Source organism: Rattus norvegicus, chromosome 7 (genome assembly GCF_021556685.1).
Source record: "Rattus norvegicus strain SHRSP/BbbUtx chromosome 7, alternate assembly SHRSP_T2T, whole genome shotgun sequence".
NCBI classification, from domain to species: Eukaryota; Metazoa; Chordata; class Mammalia; order Rodentia; family Muridae; genus Rattus; species Rattus norvegicus.
The window spans coordinates 41,319,939-41,344,617 of NC_141540.1; the positions used below are offsets into that span (position 1 = coordinate 41,319,939).

General features: G+C 40.8%; 1 protein-coding gene and 1 long non-coding RNA gene across 8 annotated transcripts in view; one reads left to right on the forward strand and one right to left on the reverse strand.

Moving 5' to 3' along the window:
* LOC148004638 (uncharacterized) overlaps positions 1 to 21,233 on the reverse strand; it is a 266,612-nt gene extending 245,379 nt beyond the window's left edge. The window contains exon 1 of the long non-coding RNA XR_015625301.1: positions 21,185 to 21,233. This is a non-coding gene — a long non-coding RNA (uncharacterized LOC148004638). The remainder of the gene's footprint in view (positions 1 to 21,184) is intronic.
* LOC120093564 (uncharacterized) lies at positions 5,609 to 24,099 on the forward strand. 7 transcript variants are annotated; one of them, XM_087559733.1, is made up of 9 exons: positions 5,641 to 5,672; positions 5,946 to 6,090; positions 7,606 to 7,746; positions 10,567 to 10,646; positions 16,126 to 16,222; positions 18,325 to 18,362; positions 19,718 to 19,815; positions 20,679 to 20,735; positions 20,871 to 24,099. In XM_087559733.1, the coding sequence occupies exons 8-9, from the start codon at positions 20,727 to 20,729 to the stop codon at positions 21,693 to 21,695; spliced, it is 834 nt and encodes a 277-aa protein (XP_087415859.1). In that variant the 5' UTR covers positions 5,641 to 5,672; positions 5,946 to 6,090; positions 7,606 to 7,746; positions 10,567 to 10,646; positions 16,126 to 16,222; positions 18,325 to 18,362; positions 19,718 to 19,815; positions 20,679 to 20,726; the 3' UTR covers positions 21,696 to 24,099. The 7 variants fall into 7 exon arrangements, with proteins under 7 accessions (XP_087415855.1, XP_087415856.1, XP_087415859.1 ...); XM_087559734.1 differs by lacking the exons at positions 16,126 to 16,222; positions 18,325 to 18,362 and adding an exon at positions 20,143 to 20,212 and having other exon boundaries at positions 5,642 to 5,672; XM_087559729.1 differs by lacking the exon at positions 7,606 to 7,746 and having other exon boundaries at positions 5,609 to 5,672; positions 20,679 to 21,906.
* The last annotated feature ends 580 nt before the right edge of the window (positions 24,100 to 24,679 follow it).

A 24,679-nucleotide genomic window follows, 5' to 3' on the forward strand; every position in this document is an offset into this window, starting at 1 on the left:
CCTTTAAAATGATGAAGTAGTTTGGTGGCACAAGCCTGTTTTCCACATTCTGGTGAGGCTGAAGCAAGAGTAGCATGAGTTTAAGGTTGTGCTAGACTACAGGGTGAGTTCAAGACCAGCCTCAGTATCTTAGGGAAACCTTGTCTCAGGATAACATTTTTTAAGAAGGGCTGGAGATATAATGGTATATCAGTAGTATAATGTATGTCTGTCTTGCTTCGATCACTGCGAAAGACAAGAAAAGAAGCAGAAAAGATGTAAGCACTAAGTAGCACATCAGGCAAGACTGGGACAGGAGGATCCTTGGCTCATACAACCTCCTGAAAAATACCCCCTGGGCCTCAGCTTTCCCGATGTGCTGGCCACTCTAATGGCCCCTAGAAGCTCAGAGATGTGAATGCTCCGTTACCAGGGAGTGCCACTTTTTGAGAGAATTAGGAGGTGTGCTCTTGTTAGAGGAAATGAGTCACTGAGGGTGGGCCTTAAGGTTTCAAAAAGCTCACTCCAAGGCTGTAGTTTCTCTCTTCCTGCTGCCTCTGCACCCTTTTGTAGAACTCTCAGCTCCTCCTCCAGCACCATCCCTGCCTGCAGGCTGCCATGTCCCCTACCTAGATGATAATGGGCTGAACCTACGAGACTGTAAGCAAGCTCCAGTGAAATGTTTTCTTTTATAAGATTTGCCTTGGTCATGGTGTTTCTTCATAGCAATAGAATACAAACTATAAAAAAGAGTCATAATGAATATTCTTTGAGATTCATTGAAGAATCCATCCATTAGCAGACATTATGTGCTTAAAAGGTCTCAGAACATGACTAGAATCCTGCCAATTATTAACACTTATTACAGGAGAAACAGTGATTTCCTTTTTCCTTCTCCCAGTCTAGGGGCCATCGAGTCTGTTCCCTTTCTCTGTAGTTGCATTTTGTTGCATATTCTATGAACCAGAGCTGCAGTTCTCCTCCTTTGGTTTCAGCTGCTTCTCCACTCTGCTGTGACAAAGCAAAATCCTAAAACCTTTGGGGAGTTCCCTCCTCATTTTTGCAACTACAGACAATGGGGGTTTCTGTGAAATCTGAAAGGCTGTTCTCAACTTTCCTTTAGAAGTAATTGGGAATGTTCCTGTTCCCCACTCTACTGTTACGCCTGTTCCTGCTTTACAAGGCTTCTCAGCAAGCATATATAAATACATCAACACACACACACACACACACACACACACACACACACACACACACACACACACGTATCTAAAATCTTGGTGTTGTATTTCCCCTGGTTCTTTAGAGTATTGTGGGTGTGCTCTAGATGACGACATAGTTGATTTGTTCTGTACAACCATCTTGTTGGTATGTTCCGTATGAGCATATACTCGATGTAGAATATCAGAGAAGTGAGAGGAGAATAAATGGATCTTCGTACTGCAGGGCAGGCAAACAATATGAAACCATGACTTTTAAAACCACAAGTCAGACAGGCACCTCCTTAACCAGTTTCACAAAACCCCAAGTCCAGCCCTTCCTAGGTCCAGCCATCACTTTGTTTTTCTGTTCTTTATAATCCGTGGGACTTATGGTGACTCATAAAATGATCAGTCTCCCAGGATTTAATAAGGTGGGGTGGGAGCGTCTGCGTTCGTTTGAGCATCTCTCCACATATATCATTCATTCCCTTCTCGGCATTCAAGAAGGCTGGCATGCATGGAACCTTCGAGACAGCTCTGTCTTGTTAAGCACACACATGCATACATGAAAGAGTTTGCTAATGCTGAGAGCTAAATGACATGTAAAGGGAGCATGAGCTCAGGGATGCAAGACCAAGGCGGGGTGTTGGATTATGAGCCCTTGGGCTCATAAATTTTGGAATTCTATAATGAATGGAAGGAATGTGAATTTCCTTCTATTTTGTAGATGGCTGTAACATACAGCAGTAAAACCCCTTTTATTTTTCTTCACCTTCAAGGAACAAGACCTTTCATGTGTGCTATAAGTAGTATTGCTTTAGCAGTCCTAGCCTTCATGCCTGCCTGCTCTTTTCCTGTCTTTCTTAGAGGCTGGGTATCACACTTGACTGGAGAACAGACAGGAGGCTGGGCTGCCTCACTGGGGCCACCAGCACCCACCCCACACAGCTGCCCTAGGTCTATCCAGCCAGGACTGAACTACGTGAAGAGTTGCTCATGCCCTGTGCTCACTAACAATAGCATTTTTCAAGCAGGGAGTGGCAGGCGTAGACGTGGAAGCTGACACAGCTCCCTTAGGCTTTGTAGCTATAAATGTTAAGAGGACATGGTCACAGCCATTGTGACTAAACACCTGTGCCAGCCTTTGTTAGAAAAGTTTGTGCTATCAGGGCCCAGGCCCCTTTCTAACTGAAAATACCTCTGAGATCAGGACTTTATGAATTTTAATCTCTCTCTCTCTCTCTCTCTCTCTCTCTCTCTCTCTCTTTCTCCCCTCCTTCCCTCCCTCCCTCCTCTCTCTCTCATACACACACATACACACACACACACACACACTAGTGTGTGTGTATATGTGTGTGTATTTGCAAATTTCTTCAAGTTTAGTATGTGTACGAGCTCATGCATACACATAATACTTTGAAAAAATCTTTCTGTTTGTTTATTTTAGATGCAAGCGCTTGGAGCTTACACTGTGTTGATGTTTAGGTTCTCCATCAGCGTTTAAATTAGTACCAGCCCATTACATCTTAAAGTGAAATAGTGAGAAGGGTTCATAGCTTTCCTTCTTCTTGGTGCTCATTTTTCTGTCTAAGCTTCAGCTGACTTAGGACCTGGATGCCATGGGCTTCCAGTCCAGACTCAGCCCATACAAAGTTGTCTTGTGCTGGACTGATTTTAGAATTATAAGCCCAGGTACAGGGCCAGGAGGAGGCTGGGTCTGTATTCCCAGTCCCCTCCATTCCCAGGACAGATGCCTTTGATGGTAGTCCAGGGAGCACTGAGAAACAGCTTTGTAAGGGTGTTGGGAGAACTGGATGCAGGTCTCACAAGGCACTATTTGTTCTGATGAGTCAGAGACCCAAAGTAGCTTCTTCTTTAGCAACTCTCTGGTACTTATTAGTGTGGGTGCGTGTGTCTCTTTATTCTTCTTCATCTTTAAAATTGTTTTTATCACTTGGCTTGTTCTTCTGTGTTTGCAGAAGAAGAAAAGATATACCATTCTGCCTTTCAAATTCTGGGAAAAGGTAGCCAATTCCTCCTTTAGTGTGATGTCAGGACACCATATGTGCTTCCGGGTCAAGGTCCAGTAAAATGTAGAGAAGATGGAAGCCTTTCAATATTGAACTTGTTACTTACCGTATGTGGGGGCCTTTGCAATGACAGCTAACTTTACCGCTCTTTTTCTTCTGCTGGTAACTGTGTGCTGGGTTATTTTGAGTTGTCGATGAAAGGGAGTACTTAAAACAATCCAGCCTCAACTTGAGATGCATCCCATGGGAGAGAGCCAACCCCTCACACTATTAATGATACTCTGCTATGCTTGCAGACAGGAGCCTAGCATTAGTGTCTCCTGAGAGGCTTCATCCAGCAGTGAATGAAAACAGATGCAGAGACCCACAGCCAAGCATTAGGTAGAGCCTGGGGAGTCTCGTGGAAGCTTTGGGAGAAGGACTGAGGGAGCTGGAGGGGTCAAGGACTCACAAGAAGATCTTTGATCAACTAATCTGGGCCCGCTGGGGCTCACAGGGACTGAACTAACAACCAAGGAGCATGCAGGGACTGGACCTAGGTCCCGTACACATAGACATGCAGCTTGGTCTTCATGTAGATACCCTACCAATTGGAGCTGGTACTGTCTCTGACACTGTTGCCTGCCTTTAGACCCATCTATCCTACTTGGACTTCCATGTCTGGCATCAGTGGGAGAGGATTTGCTTAGTCTTGCTTCGACTTGATGTGCCAGGACTGGTTGGTAGCCTTGGGAGTGCCACTATTCCTCTGAGGAGGTGAGGAGGACAGTGATATTGTGGTAGGACTAGGAGGAGGCTAGGGCTGTGATCAGGATGTTAAGTGAAAAAAATAAAATAAGTAAATAAACATTTTAAAACGACCCAGCACAGTGCTTGGCTTGCAGTCAACCCCATCCCCATCTCGTCTCCTTTGCTTTTAGCTTCTTTCCCAAACTTCCCCTGAGTACCCAAATATTGGGCAATGGGAAGCCACAGAAGTCTGGGCACAGCTACAGCAGGATTTCCTATGAAAGTATCCAGGGCTTTAAGATACTGGCAAGTTTGGACTCAACCCTAAGCTTTCTTGTGGTATCTTGAGCAAGGATCTTAAACTCGCCAAAATCCCTAACTCCTTCCATTTCACCCACTGGAGCGCTCAGCTCACTAGGGTTTAGGCGTGGCAACTTCATTTGCTTGCTCCTTTTCTGTCAGCCTGCACACCACGTTGAGGGCAGAGGCTGAACTTCAGTCAGTGGTATGGTGTAGCATAGCGTACAAGAGGAGCGGACTATCAGCTCAGGCATGGACAGTGAGAACCATAGAGAAAAGCCAATGTAGAAGAATCAGATGCAAAACGTGTCATTGAGATGAGGGGAGAGATGATAATCCCATGCCTCAAATTTTGTGATTTAGGAGACATTAGAGGATCTCACCGTGGGTTTGCAGCAACCTATTCTATTTATTTATGAAAATCTTGTGAATATTTCTTCTGTTGGGAGGTGGTGGCACACACTCTTTTTTTTTTTCTTTTCTTTTTTTTTGGAGCTGGGGACCGAACCCAGGGCCTTGCACTTGCTAGGCAAGCGCTCTACCACTGAGCTAAATCCCTAACCCATAGCACACACTCTTAATCCCAGCATTTGAGTGGCAGGAGAGCCAGGGCTACACAGAGAAACCCTGTTTGGAAAAACAAATAAATAAACAAATAAGTAAATACATACATACATATATACACACATGTATATATGCACAACATATTATATATGTATATATATATATGTATATGATTGTATTTTGAACACTAAATCTGTACAGGGAAAGATGTGTACATATATATAGTTTATTCAAATATGCTGTTTATGTACATGTATATAAATGTATATATAAAAATACATACACACATATCTGTGTGTGTATATATATATATATGTATGTGTATATACATTATATATTTTTGCCTCTGTAAAGATTCAAGTTTCAAAATACAATCAAAGATAAAATTAGTGATCACTTAAAATACTGAAGTAATACTTTAAACATAGAGCTGTTTCCCTCATAAGTTCCTTCTCTGCTACCATATGCAGTCTTAGTCTTACAGTGTAGACTTAAAATCTTTCCTATTTTATCCTAGGTTATAATTTAGATTTTGATGTAATGCACTGTATAACCCACTGAGGGGTTTGGATGTGATTTAATTTTTGCGAACCAGAATTCACGTATTACCAGGTGCTTTTAGGAAAATGTGGGAGGGAACAGTCTTGTGTCCCATTTTCAATTCATCATACTATTCTTAAAAGCACACCTCTGCGTATGGACAGGAAATGCCAGAAGAGAAAGAGGAAGGCTGGCATTTTTGCTAGGACGAGGATTGTTTTCTTTCAACACTAACCCAAGACTGGGTGCTGGCCAGGAAAAACTGAGAATAAGAAAGGGAATTAACTAGGAGGAGCCATTTTGCAAAAGCGAAGGGCTCCTTTTGCTGGTGAGTTAACTTCAATTATTTCTTTACTCTTTATTTTTAATTTTAGCAGTCTTTGTTCAGCGCCCTAACCTTCTAATGACTTCTTTTCTTGTTCAACACAAAGGCACTCTCCCTGTCTATCACATCTCTAGCCTTCTCCCTGCACAACTAATAGAGCAGACAATGATTTTATTAAACAATGTGGCAATTTTCAAAGGCTCACCCCATCCTCTAACCTGGCTAAATAACAAACACTCTTGTTGCATAATCTGCACTGCTTTTCTCTCTCCTCAGAGACACACAGAATACTGATTGAGGCCAGGACAACTGGATACCCAGGGTCACCAGAGAGCGCTCTTCAGTGTATGCTAATTCCATTTCAGAGTTCTTCCTGCAGCCCTTGGGAGGACAGTGGTGTGACAAAGCATACTGGAGAGAGGTGAGGGTCAGCCATGCATGTTCCACTACATGTATGGCTACACAGGACTGGGATATTAAATGCCGTTTTTGCAAACTACATCACAGTCATATAAAGCCTGTATCCGACGCTGGAAACTGTTACATCCCGCTATCTAAAAGCGGTGAGCACTGAGCCCAGACACCTTTGCCTACTTATTTCTATATTTTTTATGGCCATTATCAAGTCTAATCACTGTGTCATGAGCATTAGGGGATGTAGTGGTAGTTGTAGTCAGAAGAAAGTTGGTCCATTCTTCACTGACTACACAGCAAACACTATTAAAGGCAGGGAAAACCATTTGTTCATGAATATACATTTGATACATATAAATGGTTTGTGCCATGAATATTTATCTCTTTCATGGATTGCAGCTGTTGTGTATTGATAACTATTAACAGGTTGGAAACCATTCTTTAGAAATCTATGCCTGTCAGTGGTGTGCAAAATCAGCCTTGGAGATTTATTTCTCTCTCTCTCTCTCTCTCTCTCTCTCTCTCTCTCTCTCTCTCTCACCCCCTTTTTTGTGGGACAGATAGCATACTCCTGGGGTTTATAATGAGGTTAGTCCTTTAGCAGTTAGACAAAAGAATTTGATAAAAATGAAAGACACCTTTTGCAGGCGATTTTTACACACATTTGTGAATACGTGTGATTTAACGCAATATACTTGTTTTATTTTTTTATTTTGATTGTTAGGTAAAATTGCAATCAAGGCAGTCTTTTATACACCAACCAGTCTTCAGGTTCTGAAGAATGTCTCACTGTATCAACAGTAACAAATGAGTAGTATCTCTCATAGTTCAAAATATAAAATATTAATCCTGAGGTGGACTCTGTCTCTTATCACCAAAGTTGAGAACCTGTGGCTATTCTGTTTCTTTAGTCTTGGTTTTAAGCTTGCTCATGTGGGTAATAATTTATCCACTACTTTCTTTGTTCTCTAAGCAAATAATGCTGTCTTATTCCTCAGTACATGTTTCAGTTCTGTTCCCAGTGTCTGAAATAGTTTTCTCTCTGGCAATTCTGAGTTTCTGAGTCCTTCTCATGTCCTTTAATCCATTTCCAAAGAAAAGCTCATATATCTGTATCTTGGGGTAACCTATGTGTCTTCTATGGCTCATATACCTTTTGGTGCCACTCTTGCCAGTGCCTACTCTCATGGTAAGCTCTTTCCTTGTTTTTCTACTGTGCTCCCATGGGATATTATGTATGCATTTATTCCTTACAAGTTATTTGCTTTGGAGGGTGTCTCTTGCACTATAAAGTTTCTTGACTAAGAAAATGTCTAAGAAAATGTTCAACACATCCCTACTCTCACACTGAATCTAGTGCTAGCCGAACTTGGGCTATAAACATGTTTACTTAAAGATGCTGTAGGGTAAATGTCCAAGAAAAACACCTTACTTTTATGTAACCACATATACAGATATGGGGTATAGATACTATTTTTTGTCATATCTTTCAGAAATGTTCCTTGTCTCTTTTACTTTGCAGGTTTAACCGTTTTTGGCTCTGAATTCTTTCTTCACAAGAATCATTTTGGTGACATTACCACTTAGGGCCATACACAGTGGCCCTACAGAGCATTCTCAGGGCTGTTCCTTCCCTCCTTAAATACACATCTACCCAACAAAAGTAAGCCACGGTACTGTGCTCAATCCTGTTTCAAGATATGGAAAAGTTAACTTGAAATATTAAGAATTTCTGACGCTAATGAGTCTTAAAAAGATTTATCTATTTATTATTAATGTGTCTATATGTATACCTACATGAACCCATGTGAATTGTATGCATGCAGAAGGCTGCAGAAGCCAGAGGAGGGTATGAGATTCTCTGGTACTGAAATTGCAGGCAATTGTGTGCTACTAGATGGAACGGACATGAGTCTCTGCAAAAGCCATGACATTCTTGACCACCGATTCATCTCTCTAGGACCTATCATGAATTTTTTAACATACACTGAGGTTAACCTTTGCTTTTATATGCTGATCCATTCAGTGCAATAAAATTAGAAGACATAGCTACAGTTCTGGAGTATCTTATATATCGGGGAAGATGCTAAATATGGCCTTAGACTCCTGTGGTCAGTGCTCATCTCTATAATCTCATTTTTCTCTAGCATGGGGAATTTGCCATGGACTTACCATACATATCTATTTATTGTGTGTTCACCTTGATCAGCAATTTGACAGGGTTTAGAATAACCTTGAAAATAAATGTCTAGTCATGCCTGTAGGGAATTTTCTAGGTTGACTGCAGAATGAAGACCTATCCAGAATATTGTATGTGTCATTCCATGGACGGGAGTCCTGGACTGAGTACAAAGGAGAAATAGAACTGGGAAAAAGCATTCATTGGTTTGTGCTTCTTGACTGAAGATCCAATATAACCAACTGCCTGAAGCTATAGCCACCATGGCTTCTTACCCACAAGGGACACAAACTGTTAGTTCAAATAAACCCTTCCTTTCTTAATTTGCTTCTGTCATATATTTTGCCATAGCAGCAGTAACAAGGAATTTATACAGATAATAGTCATTTTCTATTCTGACTCTATCATTCTGTGAGATAGAACAGAGATGGGAACCTGTGGTTCCTCCATGAAGGAATAAGACCAATTTCTTCATTCCTTGAATTTGAACTGAACCACAGCATATGCTAGAAGAGATGTTATGTAGTTTGAAATATCGATTCTTCTGCCCACATTACTTTTGGGAATCCACATGTTTAATGAAATAAAACCAAATTTAGCTTGAGGTACAATAAAAGATGATATAGGACTCCAGACTATCTGACCTGTCCTAGAAACAGCCATTCTAGACCCATGAACTTTACCCACACTTCTCGATGACCACAAACGAAGGCCCAAATCATTTCAAGATTAGTTAAGGCTGGGGATTTAGCTCAGTGGTAGAGCGCTTACCTAGGAAGCGCAAGGCCCTGGGTTCAGTCCCCAGCTCCGAAAAAAAGAACCAAAAAAAAAAAAAAAGATTACTTAAATGTCCTCCAACCCCTAAGGAGATCAATAGATTTACCATCTAAATGAACAGTTTATACTAATAAATTTTGGATTACTTTGTGATGAAGCAATGGTTGTGATGAATAGAGTTCAAGAACTTCTAATAGTTCTGACAAAATCCTATAATAAGAGTCAGAACAGGGGTTGGGGATTTAGCTCAGTGGTAGGGCGCTTGCCTAGGAAGCGCAAGGCCCTGGGTTTGGTCCCCAGCTCCAAAAAAAAAAAAAAAGAGTCAGAACAAAATATAGACTTGAACAATGCACAGAATGGAGATCAGATGAGGCTCTTATGCTGGTTCTGATGGTGTCTATGGATCAAGAGCCCTTTTCAATTGTAGATGCTTCCCCAAATGTTTTATTTACACTTACATGATTTGTTCTGGCCGAGGCTTTACGTACCTTTGGCCTCTTGTCTCCACTAAACAAATACCAGGCTTGGGTTATAGCCAGTCCATTCTTCTGGTTTCTCCATCCATGGCCTTCCCCAAATATACCTGCTCCTATGATTTAGATAAATAAGTTCAGATTAAATTTCATGGAGGAAACAACTCTAGAACCACCAAAAACACTGAATGTTTTTGCTGTATTTCATGCTAGAATTTGGAGCTTCACTGTTCCCCAAAGTCCTCAAATTTGAAGGCTTGGTCTCTAGTGTGTAAGTACATGCGTGTACATGAGTGATAGTTATGGAAGTTAGATCATTGGAGGAGTACTTTAGGGGCAATTTGGGGCCTCAGTCCCTTCTTGACTCTCTCCATGAGATGATCAGAGCTCTTTTTATCATGCTTTAAAGTTATCAGGATGCCATAGGCTGAAAGCATTGGGGCCAAATGACTATGAGCTCAAACCTTTGAAACCATGAGCTAAACCAAAGCTTTCCTTCTGAGTGGATTTTCTTAAACTAACAGGTTGAATGTTCACTCCCAAGTTCATATGAAAATTTAATTACCACCCAGTGTGTTGAGAGAAGGTGCTTTTGAGAAAAAATTGAGCCACAAAACCTCTGCCTTTATTAATAAGTTGTTGTTACGAGAGGTCCCCCCCCCCGAGGGTGGCCTCTCCCTAATGAGAGTAGATTTGTTATGAAAACAATTTGGTCCTCTCTCTTTTTCCCTTACCTTCTGCCTCCTGCTGTGGGAAGATAACAGCAAGAGAGCCCTTATTATTGTCAGTGCTTCAAGTAAGTTAGACTTGTTCAGCATCTAAAACTATAAGAAAAAAAATCTATTCTTTATAAATTACCAAGTCTCAGTGATTCTATTCCAGTTACACAAAATGGACAATTTCTTTTTCTTTTCTTTCATCTTTTTGTCTATCTATTCATTTTAAAATTTTTCTTTTATCTTTATTGAAAACATATTCTTCTCTCACATAATTTATCCCTTTCATAATTTCCCTCCATTCCCCACAGCTCAACCCTACTTCCTTTCTCCCCTAGATTCACCTTGTTTTCACCACAGAGCAGTCCTCCAAGAGATGACAGCCAGACCGAACAAAAAGAAGATAAAATAAGACAAGGTAAAAACCTTCATATCCAGGCGGGATAAGGTGGCTCAATTGGAGGAAGAGTCTCAAGAGAAGGCAAAAGAGTGAGTGACAACCTGGTCACATAGTAAGGAGTCTCACCAAAGCACCAATCAAACAGCCATAACACATGTGCAGAGAATACGGTACAAATACAGGCAGGCCTGGTACTCGCAGCTTCAGTCTCTGTGAGCTCTTATGAGCCCTTCTTAGTTGATTTGGTGGACCACGTTCTTCTGGCATCCTGTGATCCCTCTGATTCCTATGGTCTTTGCTCCTCACTCCTTCAGTGGGGTTCCCCAAGTTTTGAGGCTGAGGGATAGACTTGATGGAGACTTTCAATTTATATTCTCTACCTCTAATAATGTACGGCTGAGTCTCTGCACCCACTCTCACATGCCGCCAGAAGATCCTCTGTGATGACAACTAGATAAGACACCTTTCTATAAGTATAGAAGAATATGATTAGGAATCATTTCATTGACCTTTTTCTTTTTCTCTTTCTCTTCCTTCCTTCCTTCTTCCCTCCCTCCCTGCCTCCCTCCCTCCCTCTCTCTCTCTCTCTCTCTCTCTCTCTCTCTCTCTCTCTCTCTTTCTTTCTTTCTTTCTTTCTTCCAGTTGTGTTTGGTTCTATCATAAGTCTCTGGGCTATCCAGTCTCTGGTTCTCATGGTGTGGGCCTCAAGTTAAACCAGACATTGGTTGGTCCCTCCCACAAATTCTGCATCATCATCATTGTCCTAGCACTTCTTGCAAGCAGGACAGATTGTAAATAGGTTTCATGGCTGGGATGGTGTCCATGTTCTCTTTCTGTAGCCTGCAGAGTGCCTTCCTGCCCCAAAGTGACTAGATAATGGGGATAAAGGCTCCATATAGAGACCAGATCAACCTCTCCACATTAATGAGCCGGATGGCTATTGTCCTTGGCAACGAGACTTCAATGTCAATTTTCAGAGAGTGACCTTTTATCCTAGCATCAGCCTGAGTTGTTTAGGGATCTCCATGGGAACCAACCAAGAATTCAACCACCACTGGAAGCCTCATTCCAAAAGATGGCCAGTTCAGACTTTGGATCCTCCTTTAACAGAGTCCTCACCAGGATCAACTTCATAGATTCCAGGAAGTTTTTACTGTAGTAGGTTTCCAGATTGCTGCCCAATTCCTGTCTCCACCCCTCAATACTCTCTCCTTTTATCCCCCAACCTGATCATTCCGGCTCCCCTCCCCACCCACCCTTAGTCCATCCCTTCTGAGGGAGATCCAGGAGTCCTCCCTAGAGCCATCATCTTTATGTACCCTCTTTGGGTCTGTGGATCGTAACTTGTTTATCATTTATATAACAGTTAATAAGCACTTATAAGTGAATACATATCATATTTGTCTTCCTGGGTCTGGGTTTACTCACTCAGGATTATATTTTCTAGTTGTAAACATCTGCCTGCAAGTTTTATGATGTCACTTTTTCAACAGCTGAGTAATACTACATTGTAAACATGCCACTTTTTTTTTATCCATTGTTCAGTCGAGCACCTAGATTGTTTTACAGCATCTGGCTGTTATGAATCGAGCAGCAATGAACATAGTTGAGCAAATGTCCCCGTGATAGGATGGGACATCCTTTGTGTATATGTGCAAGAATGGTATAGCTGGATCTTAAGGTAGATAAATTACCAATTTTCTGAGGAGCTGACATACTGATTTCCATAATTACTATACATGTTCGCACTCTCACCGACGATAGATGACTGTTTCTCTTCGTTGTTCCACATCCACGCAAACATGGACTGTTACTTTTCTTATTGATCTTAGCCATTCTGATAGGTGTGAGATGGACTTTCAGAATTGTTTTGATTTGTACTTCTTTGGTGGCTTAAGGATGTTGAACATTTCTTTAAGGATTTTTCAGCCATTTGAGAGTTCTCTATTCAGAAATCTCTGTTTAGAGCTCTACCCCATTTTTGATTGGATTATTTGGGGTTTTTTTTGATATCTAATTTCTTTAGTTCTTTATATATCTTGGATATTAGACACTTATTGGAATAGGAATTAGTAAAAATCGTGTCCCATTTTGTAGACTGCCTCTTTGTTGATAATGTCTTTTGCATTTCAGGATCTTACAGTTTCATGAGGTCCCATTTATTACCTGTTGGTCTTACTGCCTCTACTATACTTGCTATAGAATCAGAAAAGTTGTCTCCTGTGCCAATGTAGTCAAGGAAGTTTCCCAGTTTCCTTTCTATCAGGGTCAGTGTATCTGGCTTTATGTTGAAGTCTTTGGAACACTTGGATTTGAGTTTTGTGCAGGGTGATAATTATGTATCTCTTCACAATATTCTACATGCAGACATTTATCCCAGTTTGACCAGCACCAATTTTTGATAGTGCTTTTTTCCTCAGTGTATATTTTTTACTTCTTTACCAAAAATCAGGTGCCCTTATGTTGAGAAATTTCACTCCAGTAACTGATCTCCTCTGGGAAATAATCACATCCAAAGACTTTCTAGGTCTGTGGGATCCAGCTGGAATGCAGACATACCACGCACTTTCAATTCCTCTGTCTGGAGTATAGACATGCCTTTAGTACACACCTTTAATTCCTAACAATATAGGTAAAGTTAGTTTGTAGAAGGAAGAAGCCATATTTGAAAGTGAGTTGTAATTGAGGGGCAGACAAAGTGATGAATCAGAGAAATATTTGACAGAATGAGTCAGAGGTAGGATATGACCAACTCTCATGAGAATAGACATGGAAGAGAATCAACTCAGAAGAATATATATATATATATATATATATATATATATATATATATATATATATCCAGAACTACAGAACTGTAGTACTAAGACAAATTCTTATAGCCATGATAGTACTCAACTTGTGTTACAATTCAGGAAAAAAGAACCCAATGTCCTCATTAAGATAGTATTGAGCATGAAGGCAGAAAGCCCAAACCAGCAAATTGGAAAGATCATGATTAAAAAAAGAGGCTGATTCTTGGTCTCCTATGATTCAGATGTGGCTTCAGAGGAGAACAGGCCAGAACAAGAGAGTCACAGGGATGCTTATTAGTAGATTGGCAGCTCCATTCTGTCCTCTGTTTTCCTCTGTTGTCAGAATAAGTATACCATGACTGTTGACCTATTTTGATAGCCAGAGGACGGAAGTTTGAAATGCCTATTGCTTGGTGGATTTGAAATCCTCAACATTTGAAAACCTCAGCATGTGTTTACAACATGTATGTTAACTGCTTTCTCCTAAGAATTCCTCTTAAAGTGAAATGGATTCTATCAACAGTTTTTTCCCTTCATTTTAATAGCACTTAAACAGAGTCACCCTAAATAAAACAAAATGCTACTTAAATGGGTCAAAACTCCCCTTATTGTAGGTTGTATTCCCCCCACCCATTACTTATCCTTTATCTAGTATACTATCCAGGTAACACTGGGTTGTAGTCTTCGTTTGGCCTAATACCTAACTTTGTTCCAAATGTGTTCAGTATTAGCACATTCCTTGGAAAAGTTCTTTTGTTGAATATTTGTTAATATCTCTACATTTTCTGAGCTTACTTGTTTCTCAGAATTTTAGGCTAGAGATAAAGACATTCAGAAGAAATCATTTGTACTTCACTAATGAACTGCCATACTGCTTCAGAGCTTACAAATTCAATTAAACCAAAACGTGCTTCTTTCCTCAGCAATCTCTGTTTGGGCTTGAGCTTTCTTCACGTAGTTTCTCAGAGAGCATTATTGCTCTTGTCTGGATTGTATCCAAAATTTCTGTAATGCCCACATTTGGTTCTCAATTTTGAGTGGTGGTTTACGAAAGTCTTTAATACCATAGATTCAATTTTAATCAGTAAAATCAAAGCTATACTTTATTCATATTAAATATATTAAGGTATGCTAACAAGATTATTTTGCTATTTGTATCTATGTGTAGAGGGCTGGATAGATATTTATGAACTTAGACATCTCTATCTGGATCTATATCTCATTATGTAGATTTGCATGTTGTTTATGCTTTCATATCTGTCATTATCATCTATCATCATCATCATCATCTCTCTCGTCTGTGTATATGTAAATAGATATCTTTATATATGCAAATAACTCACAATTATTGATATTAGGAAAGGATGAGAAAATTTAGATAATGTTTTACTTAGAAGCAAATTATATCCCCCCCCACCTTTTAACATTTTTTGCCTTTGTCTTTCAAGTCTAGATTTCTGATATTCACAGTTCCTTTAAAACATCCTGGGGTTTGAAGGGGGATAAGTTCATAGCATCTAGCAATAGAGAGCATTGTTCCAGGCACACACACTAAATATTTGTTGACAATGCCAGTAGCCATGATAAAATTCGGGTCATTTAACTGGACTTGTGTATTTGCAGTGTGAGTAATGGTTGGAACATTTCTTTGAATAACAATGCTCTGCTTAAAGATCCTGGTGTTCATAAGGAGCAAGCTTCCCAGCTTCTACCAGTCTGGAGTCCTAGAACAAGGCCCATCATTGGTGAAGGCAAGTCAGACAGATGCATCTGTGGCAATCATGGGCTCTCAGACAATGTTTTTTTTTTTTTTCCTCTGAATTTTACTTTCCTTCCATATTAATTAGGTAGCTGTTGGGCTATTCTGTTTGTCATTGTGTGATGGGTTATACCAGAGATAGAGACCAGACAGAATCTGCTATTTCAGAGATGGGAAGGCATTCTGCTTCAGAGAAAGGGAAGATTTTTAACTCATTCTGTTGGAGTTGGAGTTTTTGAGTAAGAACACATGGAGATGCCTTACCCCTCTGTCTCAGCCAAGAACAACATCCTGAGGTTGAAGTGGGTTTGGAAGTACTTGGTGAGGAGTTTGTAGAAACACAAACTTTGTCCGTTATAAAATTTCCTGTACCTCATCCCAAGATGGCCCCCACTGGTTTCCATTCTCACTCCCAACCCTCCCCCATACTTGCTACTCAGGTCTCTCTCCCCCACTACCTCCCAGGATGACTGTTTTGTTCCAGACTGAGATTCATGCTCCCTATGTTGGGCCCTCTTTATTATTTAGTTTCTTTGGGTCCCTGGATTGTTATGGTTATCCTGAAGTTTATACTGATGTCTACTTCTCAGTTAGTGCACATCATGCATGTCCTGTGGGTCTGGGTTACCTCACTCAGACTGATATTTTCTAGTTTCATCCATTCGTCTGCAGATTTCATGATGTTCTTGTTTTTAATAGCTGAGTAGCATTCTTTTGTATAAATGTAACACGTTTTCTTTATTCATTCTTCCAGCTGAGGGACATCTAGGGGGTTGGGGAGGCTCTGGGGAGTTTATGGGGTGACCCTAGCTGAGATGGCTACCAACAGGGGATATGAAGACTGACTTGGCCACCTCCTGTAGCCCAGTGGGACTTCCAGTGGAAGGAGGGGAGCAACAACCCACCTACAAAACCTTCTACCCCAAATTTATCCTGCTTACAGGTTGTGCAGGCTTAAAGATGGAGCAGAGACTAAAGGAATGGCCAAGCAATACCTGAACCAACTTGAGACGCACCCCACGGGAGAGAGCCAGTCCCTGGTACTATTAATGGTACTCTGATATGCTCGGAGTCAGGAACCTAGCAGAACTGTCTCTTAAGAGGTTTCATTCAGCAGCGGATGGAAGCAGATACATAGATCCACAGACAAACATCGAGCAGAGCTAGGGAAGTCTTGTGAAAGAGTGGGGATAGAATTGAGCAAGCTGGAGGGGTTAAGGACACCACAAAAAGACTTACAGGTTCTACCAAACAGGGCCCATGGAAGCTCACAGGAACTGAACCACCCACCAAAGAGCATGCAGGGGCTGGACCTAGGCCCCACTACGCATACAAGTAAATGTGCAGCTTAATTTTCATGTGGGTCCCCTAACAATCGGAGTGAAGGTTGTCTCTGACTCTTGTTTCCTGCCATTGAACCCCCTTTTGGGAGAGGGTGTGCTTAGGTCTGAGATGTCCTAGGGTAGGGTGGTACCCATGGTAGGGGCTCCCCCCTTCCCTGAGGAGGAAATCTGCAATCAGATGTAAAGTGTAAAAACAAATTAATTAATGAAAAAATCTCCTCAGAGATTATGCGGTGTAACTCAGACCCACTCTTCAGTTGCATATTTTTGAAATATTTTTCCGAAGTTCTATTGTTTTCTGCATTTAGCTCTTACAACAAGTTCTAGGGCTTATTAATATTAATGCCAAATACAAGGAGAAATAGAAATTGAATCTCAATGGTATAGCTTTCTTTTTAGAGTATTGGGTATTATATGTTTCAGTAAATCCATACAGTCAAGAAATACAAGAAAAGTCTTTTTGCTTGTTTGCAAAGGACGCTATGACTAGTGATACCAATTGCATTTGAACAGAAAGCCAGAGGGGATTCCAAACCAATTTTCCAAATCTGAGATCAATTTCATGGAAGATACAAAAGTGTGCTCTGTGATTTTACGAGACCATTCATCTAGTTGAATATTTTATATTCCCCTCAGATGATATGTACAATTATATCTTATTTTTAAATGTTCTTTTCAACATTCAGTGACCCCATTTTGGGTAAGTATATGTCTCTTTGTGCTTCCTCAGCCCCCCAAATTCTTTTCCTTAAATCCCCTCCTTTTTTTCAACTTTACAATTTGTGTCATCTACACAGAAAGAAACCTTACTGATTTTCGACTGCATAAGATCCTCAAAATGTTAACTTCACCTGTTGTTCCTGTTCTTACTTCCTTTGCATAAAAATAAAGAGGGAAACGAACGAATACCCGCACAGACTGTGAACAAGAATCCCACCGGGTTTGCTTAAAGCAAAAGACAGAAGAGGAAGAAGGGAGCAAATTCACTGTTTGCTGAAACACTTCAGCAATTTGATAATGCTTCTTCCTTCCATGTTCAAATGTAGTCACACACTACACCAAGCGTCGAAAGTCACAATGATCATCAAGATGGGTCTGTTGGTGACTTTGACTGCCATATGTAGAGAAAGGGACTTGTTAATTCTGCCCCTTGGGATGGGCAGTGGTTGCCAGGTGTTCTCTTGTGGGAGGCTCAAAAATCGGTCCCTGGTGCATAAACAGTGCTCACAGTGGCGGTGAGAGAGAGTGCCTATTTTATAACAACAGCACCAAGTACAGATCACACACTCCCTGAAGGGCGATTGACTTCTTAAGAGATTCAAAAGAGGCAGCTGAGAAGAGCTGGTCGCTATGGAACAAAGAGAAATGAGGGGCGTGGGAGCAGTTATGACATTTTCTCTACTAGTGCTTCCCTCTTGCAAAGTCTTCTTGTTTTTGCTCGTTTGTTTGTTTAAGAGATTTATTTATTTTATGTATGAGTGTCTGCATGTCCACCTGTATGCTGGAAGAGAGCATCAGATCCCATTACAGATGGTCGTAAGCTACCATGTGGCTTGCTGGGAATTGAACTCAGGACCTCTGAAAGAGCAACCAGAGCTCTTAACCACTGAGTCATCTCTCCAGGATCCCACTCCCCCAAGAGGCTTTGGCTAGGGAAAGAGAAGAATCTTGAGGGCTAGCATCTAAGGACTTTTCTTAGCTACAGTATCTGGCTTTAACTAGACAACTCTGATTTTCCTTGCCTTTTGGCAAGCCTCTTGCCTACTCTGAATCATTTCTTGCTCACTTGTGTCTTTCAGAATTATCTTTAGAATGGCTTTGAGGGCCTGGGTCTTGGGTAAGTCACTTTGTTTCAAATACCTTAGCTAAATTATAATGGAGGTGAAGCTGGGTGCTTGATGAGAGAACCTCTTTGATCTATATTGGGCCACAAATATTAAAGGCAAGAAAACCCATTAAAGCACCTGCTCTCTGCCCTTGAAGTGCCCAGGGAATGTGGCTGAAAGTTTCCTTGGACTACTGTTGTTTGTCAGAAGGTTAATAAAGTGCCCTCAGAAATGGAGACAGAGGGGCTCTTTATGTGTCAGAGTGTGCAAACTTAAGTTTCTCTAAAGCACATAGGGGAAATGCTCATGTTTCAAAAAAAATCTGGACTGGGCAAAACACACTAACACAAACACACAAACACACCTACCCCTACACCCACAAACACATACATACACATATAGATATATGCATATATTTTCCCACTAAATCAGTTTAATTCCTTGATTAATTCTCTACCTAGTGAACTCAAATCATATTCCAATTTTGAATGTTCATTTTCATTTCACTAAAATTATTTTCTTCAGTCATTTTTTCCAAATAAAATTTCCAATTTAAAGTAAACCTTTAAATCAGGTTTTTAGATTCTAATAACTAATTTACAACTCTTGCGCTTTGGAAAGTTTGTCATATGAGTATTAGAGCCATCAAGTTCATGGGTTGGAAGTAAAATGTTGACATGAAGATTTCATAGAAAAGTTACATTTTTACCAATTTTCAGTAAATAGTGTATTTGACTTACCACTTTGGTTTTACTCTGATTCATCATCACGATTGATTTTAATTATAAATTGGAAAAATAAGCTAGTTTCTCTTTACTTCTTAGTTAATTTGGCCTGCAATCTATATTTTCTGTGTGAAGATTGCCTCGTCATGGAGGATTCAGCAACTTGAAACGCTAACCTGATTCATCTGGATGTTTTTCTGTCTCGAAAGAGACTTGCCTTAATTAGCTTTGATAGAAGCTGTTGTTACAAATGTATCATAGACATTAGCATGTCAATAAGTGTCAATGCAATTGACCGATCCACTACATTGTGGATCCATTGTCTGGTGAGGACCACTATGTGGCATGAGATACTTTCTCTTGCGTCTCACAGGGGAGGAGAGATTGTCCTCTTCCTCTTTGCAAACACTAAGCCCATCATGAGAGCGTTAGCTAGTAGTGTCACATTGCTGTTGTAAGTAACAAATACATTTTGGGGGATATACAACTCTTCCTTGTATCATGTAGGCTCCTGCTATGTGAACAGAAAGCTAACAACTGGCTGGAAATGTTGAGCCCCATTCCTACTTTACCCGTTTTTAGATTTAAACATAAAAATGCTAAAAGAAGTAAGAAACAATTCTACTTCCTTGTTTCTCTAGGCTCCTCCCACCACCAGGCTCTCTTCTTCTTGTTATAGACTGTTCCGTCTCTTTCACACTTCCTGGGTTTCAGGCGCTGTCTTCTCCAGTTCCTCAAGGTAAGTATGGTACTTTCTCTTCTAATGGCTTACCACGATCTCCTATAAAAGCATCTGCATCAATGCCAGATAAAAATTTGGACCCTTGGAGAAAAAAAAATTTGACCCTCTGGGCCTTTATCATCTCCCCTGGAAGAGATAACTGGAACCACATAAATGTGTGACTGGTTTTATAAGATGAAGGATGATTATAGGATCTGAGATTATGCTAGATCAAGAAGGTTGGAAATATTCATTCAGATTTGCTGGACACCCTTCTGTTTGAAGAGTTCTCAAAACATTTTACCCTTCCAACCCTGAAAGACATTTTCTTCCTTACTTTTATAGGGTTAGATGTGTGAAGTGCTGGTCTGAATTTCTGCACGTCTTTGTAACTGTGAGCTTCTTTTATGGCTAAGTAAGTCACAGGATATTTACAGTTGGACCACTATCACCATAATGTAATTTGAGACCATTTCTGTAATGTCTAAAAGAGATCCCCAACCCATGTCCACAAGTTTTGGGTTGTTTTTCTTTTCATTGCTGACTCATTCAGGGTTCTAAAAATATATTTAAAATACATGTATATCCTATACATGAGTCCTTTTTCTAACATGTTTTGTTAGCATTTTATCCATTATTCAATAGTCATTCTCATATTCTGGCTGGTATCCTTTTCAAACTTGAAGAAATCCAAATTACCATCATTTTCTTTGTACGTATGTTTCTCACATCTAAGATACCACTACCCAATCTAGAGGTTCAAGTATTTACTCTTTTTTTTTAGGTTGGTAGTTTTTGCTCTTCTCTTTAAATATATGGTTGATTTGAATTTGCTTATATATGTGCTAAAAGATTAGGCTCTCTGCTCTTCCTTGTTCCAGAGACAGCCACATCTTCTTGTGCAGTGCCAGCATCGTCCCGTAGAGAAGATGGTGAAGGTTGGTGTGAACAGATTTGGCCATATTGGGTGCCTGGTTAATAGGGCTGCCTTTTCCTCTGCATCTGGCAAAGTAGAGATTGTTGCCATCAATGACCCCTTCATTGACCTCAACTATATGGTCTACATGTTCCAGTATGACTCTACCCATGGCAAGTTCAACGGCGCAGTCAAGGCTGAGAATGGGAAGTTTCTCATCAATGGGAAGCCTGTCACCATCTTCCAGGAGCGAGATCCTGCTAACATAAAGTGGGATGATGCTGGTACTGAATACGTCGTGGAGTCATTTGGAGTCCTCATCACCATGGAGAAGGCTGGGGTTCACTTGAAGGGTGGGGCCAAAAGGGACATCATCTCCATCCCTTTGGCAGATGCCCCCATGTTTGTGATGGGTGTGAACCACGAGAAATGTGACAACTCACTCAAGAGTGTCAGTGATGCATCTTGCACCACCAACTGCTTAGCCCCCCTGGCCAAGGTCATCCATGACAACTTTGGCATTGTGGAAGGGCTCATGACCACAGTCCATCCCATCACTGCCACTGGAAAGCTGTGGCATAATGGCCGTGGGGCAGCTCAGAACACCATCCATGCATTCACTGGTGCTACCAAGGCTGTGGGCAAGGTCATTCCAGAGCTGAATGGGAAGTTCATTGGCATGGCCTTCCATGTTCCTATCCCCAATGTATCTGTTGTGGATCTGACATGCTGCCTGGAGAAACCTGCCAAGTATGATGATATCATGAAGCAGGCATCTGAGGGCCCATTAAAGGGCATCCTGGGCTACACTGAGGACCAGGTGGTCTCTTGTGACTTCAACAGCAACTCCCACACCTTTGATGCCGGGGCTGGCATTGCTCTCAATGACAAGTTTGTAAAGCTCATTTCCTGCTATGACAATGAATATGGCTATAGCAATAGGGTGGTGGACCTCATGGCCTACATGGCCTCCAAGGAGTAAAAAACCCTGGACCACCCACCCCATCCCAGCAAGGACACTGAAAGTAAGAGAGAGAGGCCCTCAGATGCTGAGGAGTCCCCATCCCAACTTGGCCCCCAACAGCATCTCCCTCACAATTCTATCCCAGACTCCAATAATAACAGGAGGGGCTTAGGGAGCCCTCCCTACTCTCTTGAATACCATCAATAAAGTTCACTACAACACCCCCCCCAAAAAGAGTCTAACTTTGTTATTTTCCTTTTTTTTTCTTTTTGTGGCTTGATAATCAAACCCAGGGTTTTATGTATGCTGGGATGCCTTTATTCTTTGGTGTATATCCAGTTTTCCCTAGGCCATTTGTCGACAAGCTGTCCTTTGCCCATTGAATTCTTACCACCCTCGACCCAGATCAGGGCATAAGGATTTGTACAAAAATGTCAGTTCAATTTAGTACATGCATGTGCGCTCACTTGTATATACAAATACATGCAAAGTCTAGAGGGTAGCACTGGGTTTTTCCTTCTTTTCTCTTGGCCTTATTTCTTTGAGAAGAGGTCTCTCGCTGAGCCTGTAGGTCACTGATTAGGCTACATTGGTTAGCTAGAAAGCCCCAGTGAGCCCCCTGTCACCATTGTGAATATTAAATATATCTGCTGCTGTTCTCCACTTTTGTACATGGGTTCTGGGAATCGAACTCGGGTCTTTGTGCTCGCTTAACAAGTACTTTATATTTGGAGCCATCACCTCAATTAAACCATTTTGAATTCAGTGTATACTCCTTTGCCAGGACGATCATCTTGATTATGAAAGATTTGTAGTTAATTCTTGAAAGTGAGAAACGTGAGTTCCTTACCTTTGTTCTTTTTAAAATTGTTTCAGAGGTTGTGAGTTTTTCTGTTCAGGTGATTGACAGACATATTTGGATTGACTGGTAAGGGAAGGGAACTGTATATCTTTGTTCTTTACTAGAATGATCCTAGCTAGGTAATAATAATCTTCACCCTAGCCCTGAGATACAACTCACATTCTATTCATCCTCTGCATCCACCTCTTTGTTTTTTTTCCTCCACTTCCTTAAAACAATCTTTTAGTTAATTCCTTGAGAATTTCATACATGCACACAACATATTTTGATACTAATTACACACTCTTTACCCCAATGTCTTGTCACATTTATCCCAGCTCTAACTTTATCTCCTCCCTTTTTCCTTCATCTTCCTCCTCTTTCTCCTCCTCTTCTCCTTCTCCTTCCTTCTATTTCTCCTCCTCCTCTTCTTCTATTACCCACCAGGTATAGTTCATGCTGCCCATATACTCATGAAGTCATTCACTGGAGCATGGTCTTCCTACCAAGAGACAGACAAACCCTTAAGAAAACCAATTTTCCATCATGAACTCCTCTCTCCTTCGATGCTAGAATGCTGACAGGCATTGTCCAGGTACGCACAGATGCTATGAGTTTATGAATGCAGTGGTCCTCTTGTTCCTAAAAGACAGTTTTCCCTGTTCCCTTTACAATTTCCACTCCTTTTGTTGTGATGGTCTCTGAGCTTTTTGGCATCACTTTGATGCAGATGTGCCATTTGTAGCTGAGCACTGCACACACATTTATTCTCTACATTTTGGTCATCTATAAGTTTCTGTAAGACTTTCCTATATTATCTGTATTCTGTATTATCATCATCTACTGCACAAAGACATTTTTCAATGAGGGCTGATGGCTACATTAATCTATGGATGCACGGACGTGAATTTTGAGGGCATTTTAATACTACCCATTTAGTATGTAGTAGTAGTAGTAGGGTTGTCACTGGGTCCTATGAGCTCACCAACTATGAGTTCTTGGTCAGACTTATGCCATGGATGGGTTCCCTCCTATGGGTAGGTATTAAATCTACTCAAATAATAGTTGGCTGACCCCATAACATTGAAGACAGTATTAAACCCACGGTTATATCTTACCAGGTAATCTATATCTTACCAGGTATATCTTACCTATGAAATCTAGCCTGTAGGCAGTTACTGATCAGTACCATTTCTCCAAGTCCTGTAAGCAAAGTACATGGTATCTTCAGCAATAGGGTCTTACCATCAAGTTCTTCTGGGAAACAAAAAGCAAATGCAATAGCCTGTATTGTTTGGGGTCACTTCTGTCAATAAGAATCCATATGAAATGGACTTTTTGTTTGGCAACCTACAGCTTCTGAGAGGGGAATTAGCATTGTATAGGTAAACTCTTATGTAGTATGTGTTCATACGAAGCTTATATAATAGTTGATTGGGGGGGTGCTCTCTTACACCTTCATTTCCATCTTGTGACACTGAAATAAAATTATTAAGCTATACAATTTTGCTGTTTCAATGTCCAAATTGTAATGATTCAATGTGGCAATCTCAGGAAACTAATAAAAGGGCACCATGATATAACTTCTAAGGTGTGTGCATGTGTTTGATGTATCCCAGGATCTGCTGTCATCTTTTGCATCCCTTAAATCTCCTTCAACGATCACACGTGGTTCTCTAGTTACAGTGATCCGCAGCTTTTTCAGTTATGTTGGAGCCCCTAGCACAGTTTCATGCTAGCACATGTTGGATCATTCTAGATTGCAAAACACTAACTCAAACCCCATGACAACAAAATCATCATTTTCTGATGATTATGAAATCTGTGGAACAGGAATTTGTCAGGGTAGAGGCTGATGGTTTGGCCTACCCCACATGCCTAGGGCCTGGCTGAGTAGATAAAATGTCTGCCAGGTTGAGCTGTCATGTGTCCATTTTCAGCCATATGACTGGTGCTTGGACATTAGTGACTTACAACTGGCATTTTCTAGAGATGGTTGAGAAATGTCCATAAGTAATATCTCTTAAATTTCTTATCATTGTAGTAGCAATGAAGGAATATCTCAAAAGAAAGCATCAGGAGAATGAAAAATTCAAGACCCATGGCCTTATGTGGACATAAAACATTACTATTGTTTCAAGGGAGTTGAAGATAGTGTATT

Bases quoted from the DNA above. Each gene is read 5' to 3' on its own strand.
- LOC120093564 (XM_087559730.1), top strand. From the start codon at position 20,727: ATGGTGAAGGTTGGTGTGAACAGATTTGGCCATATTGGGTGCCTGGTT.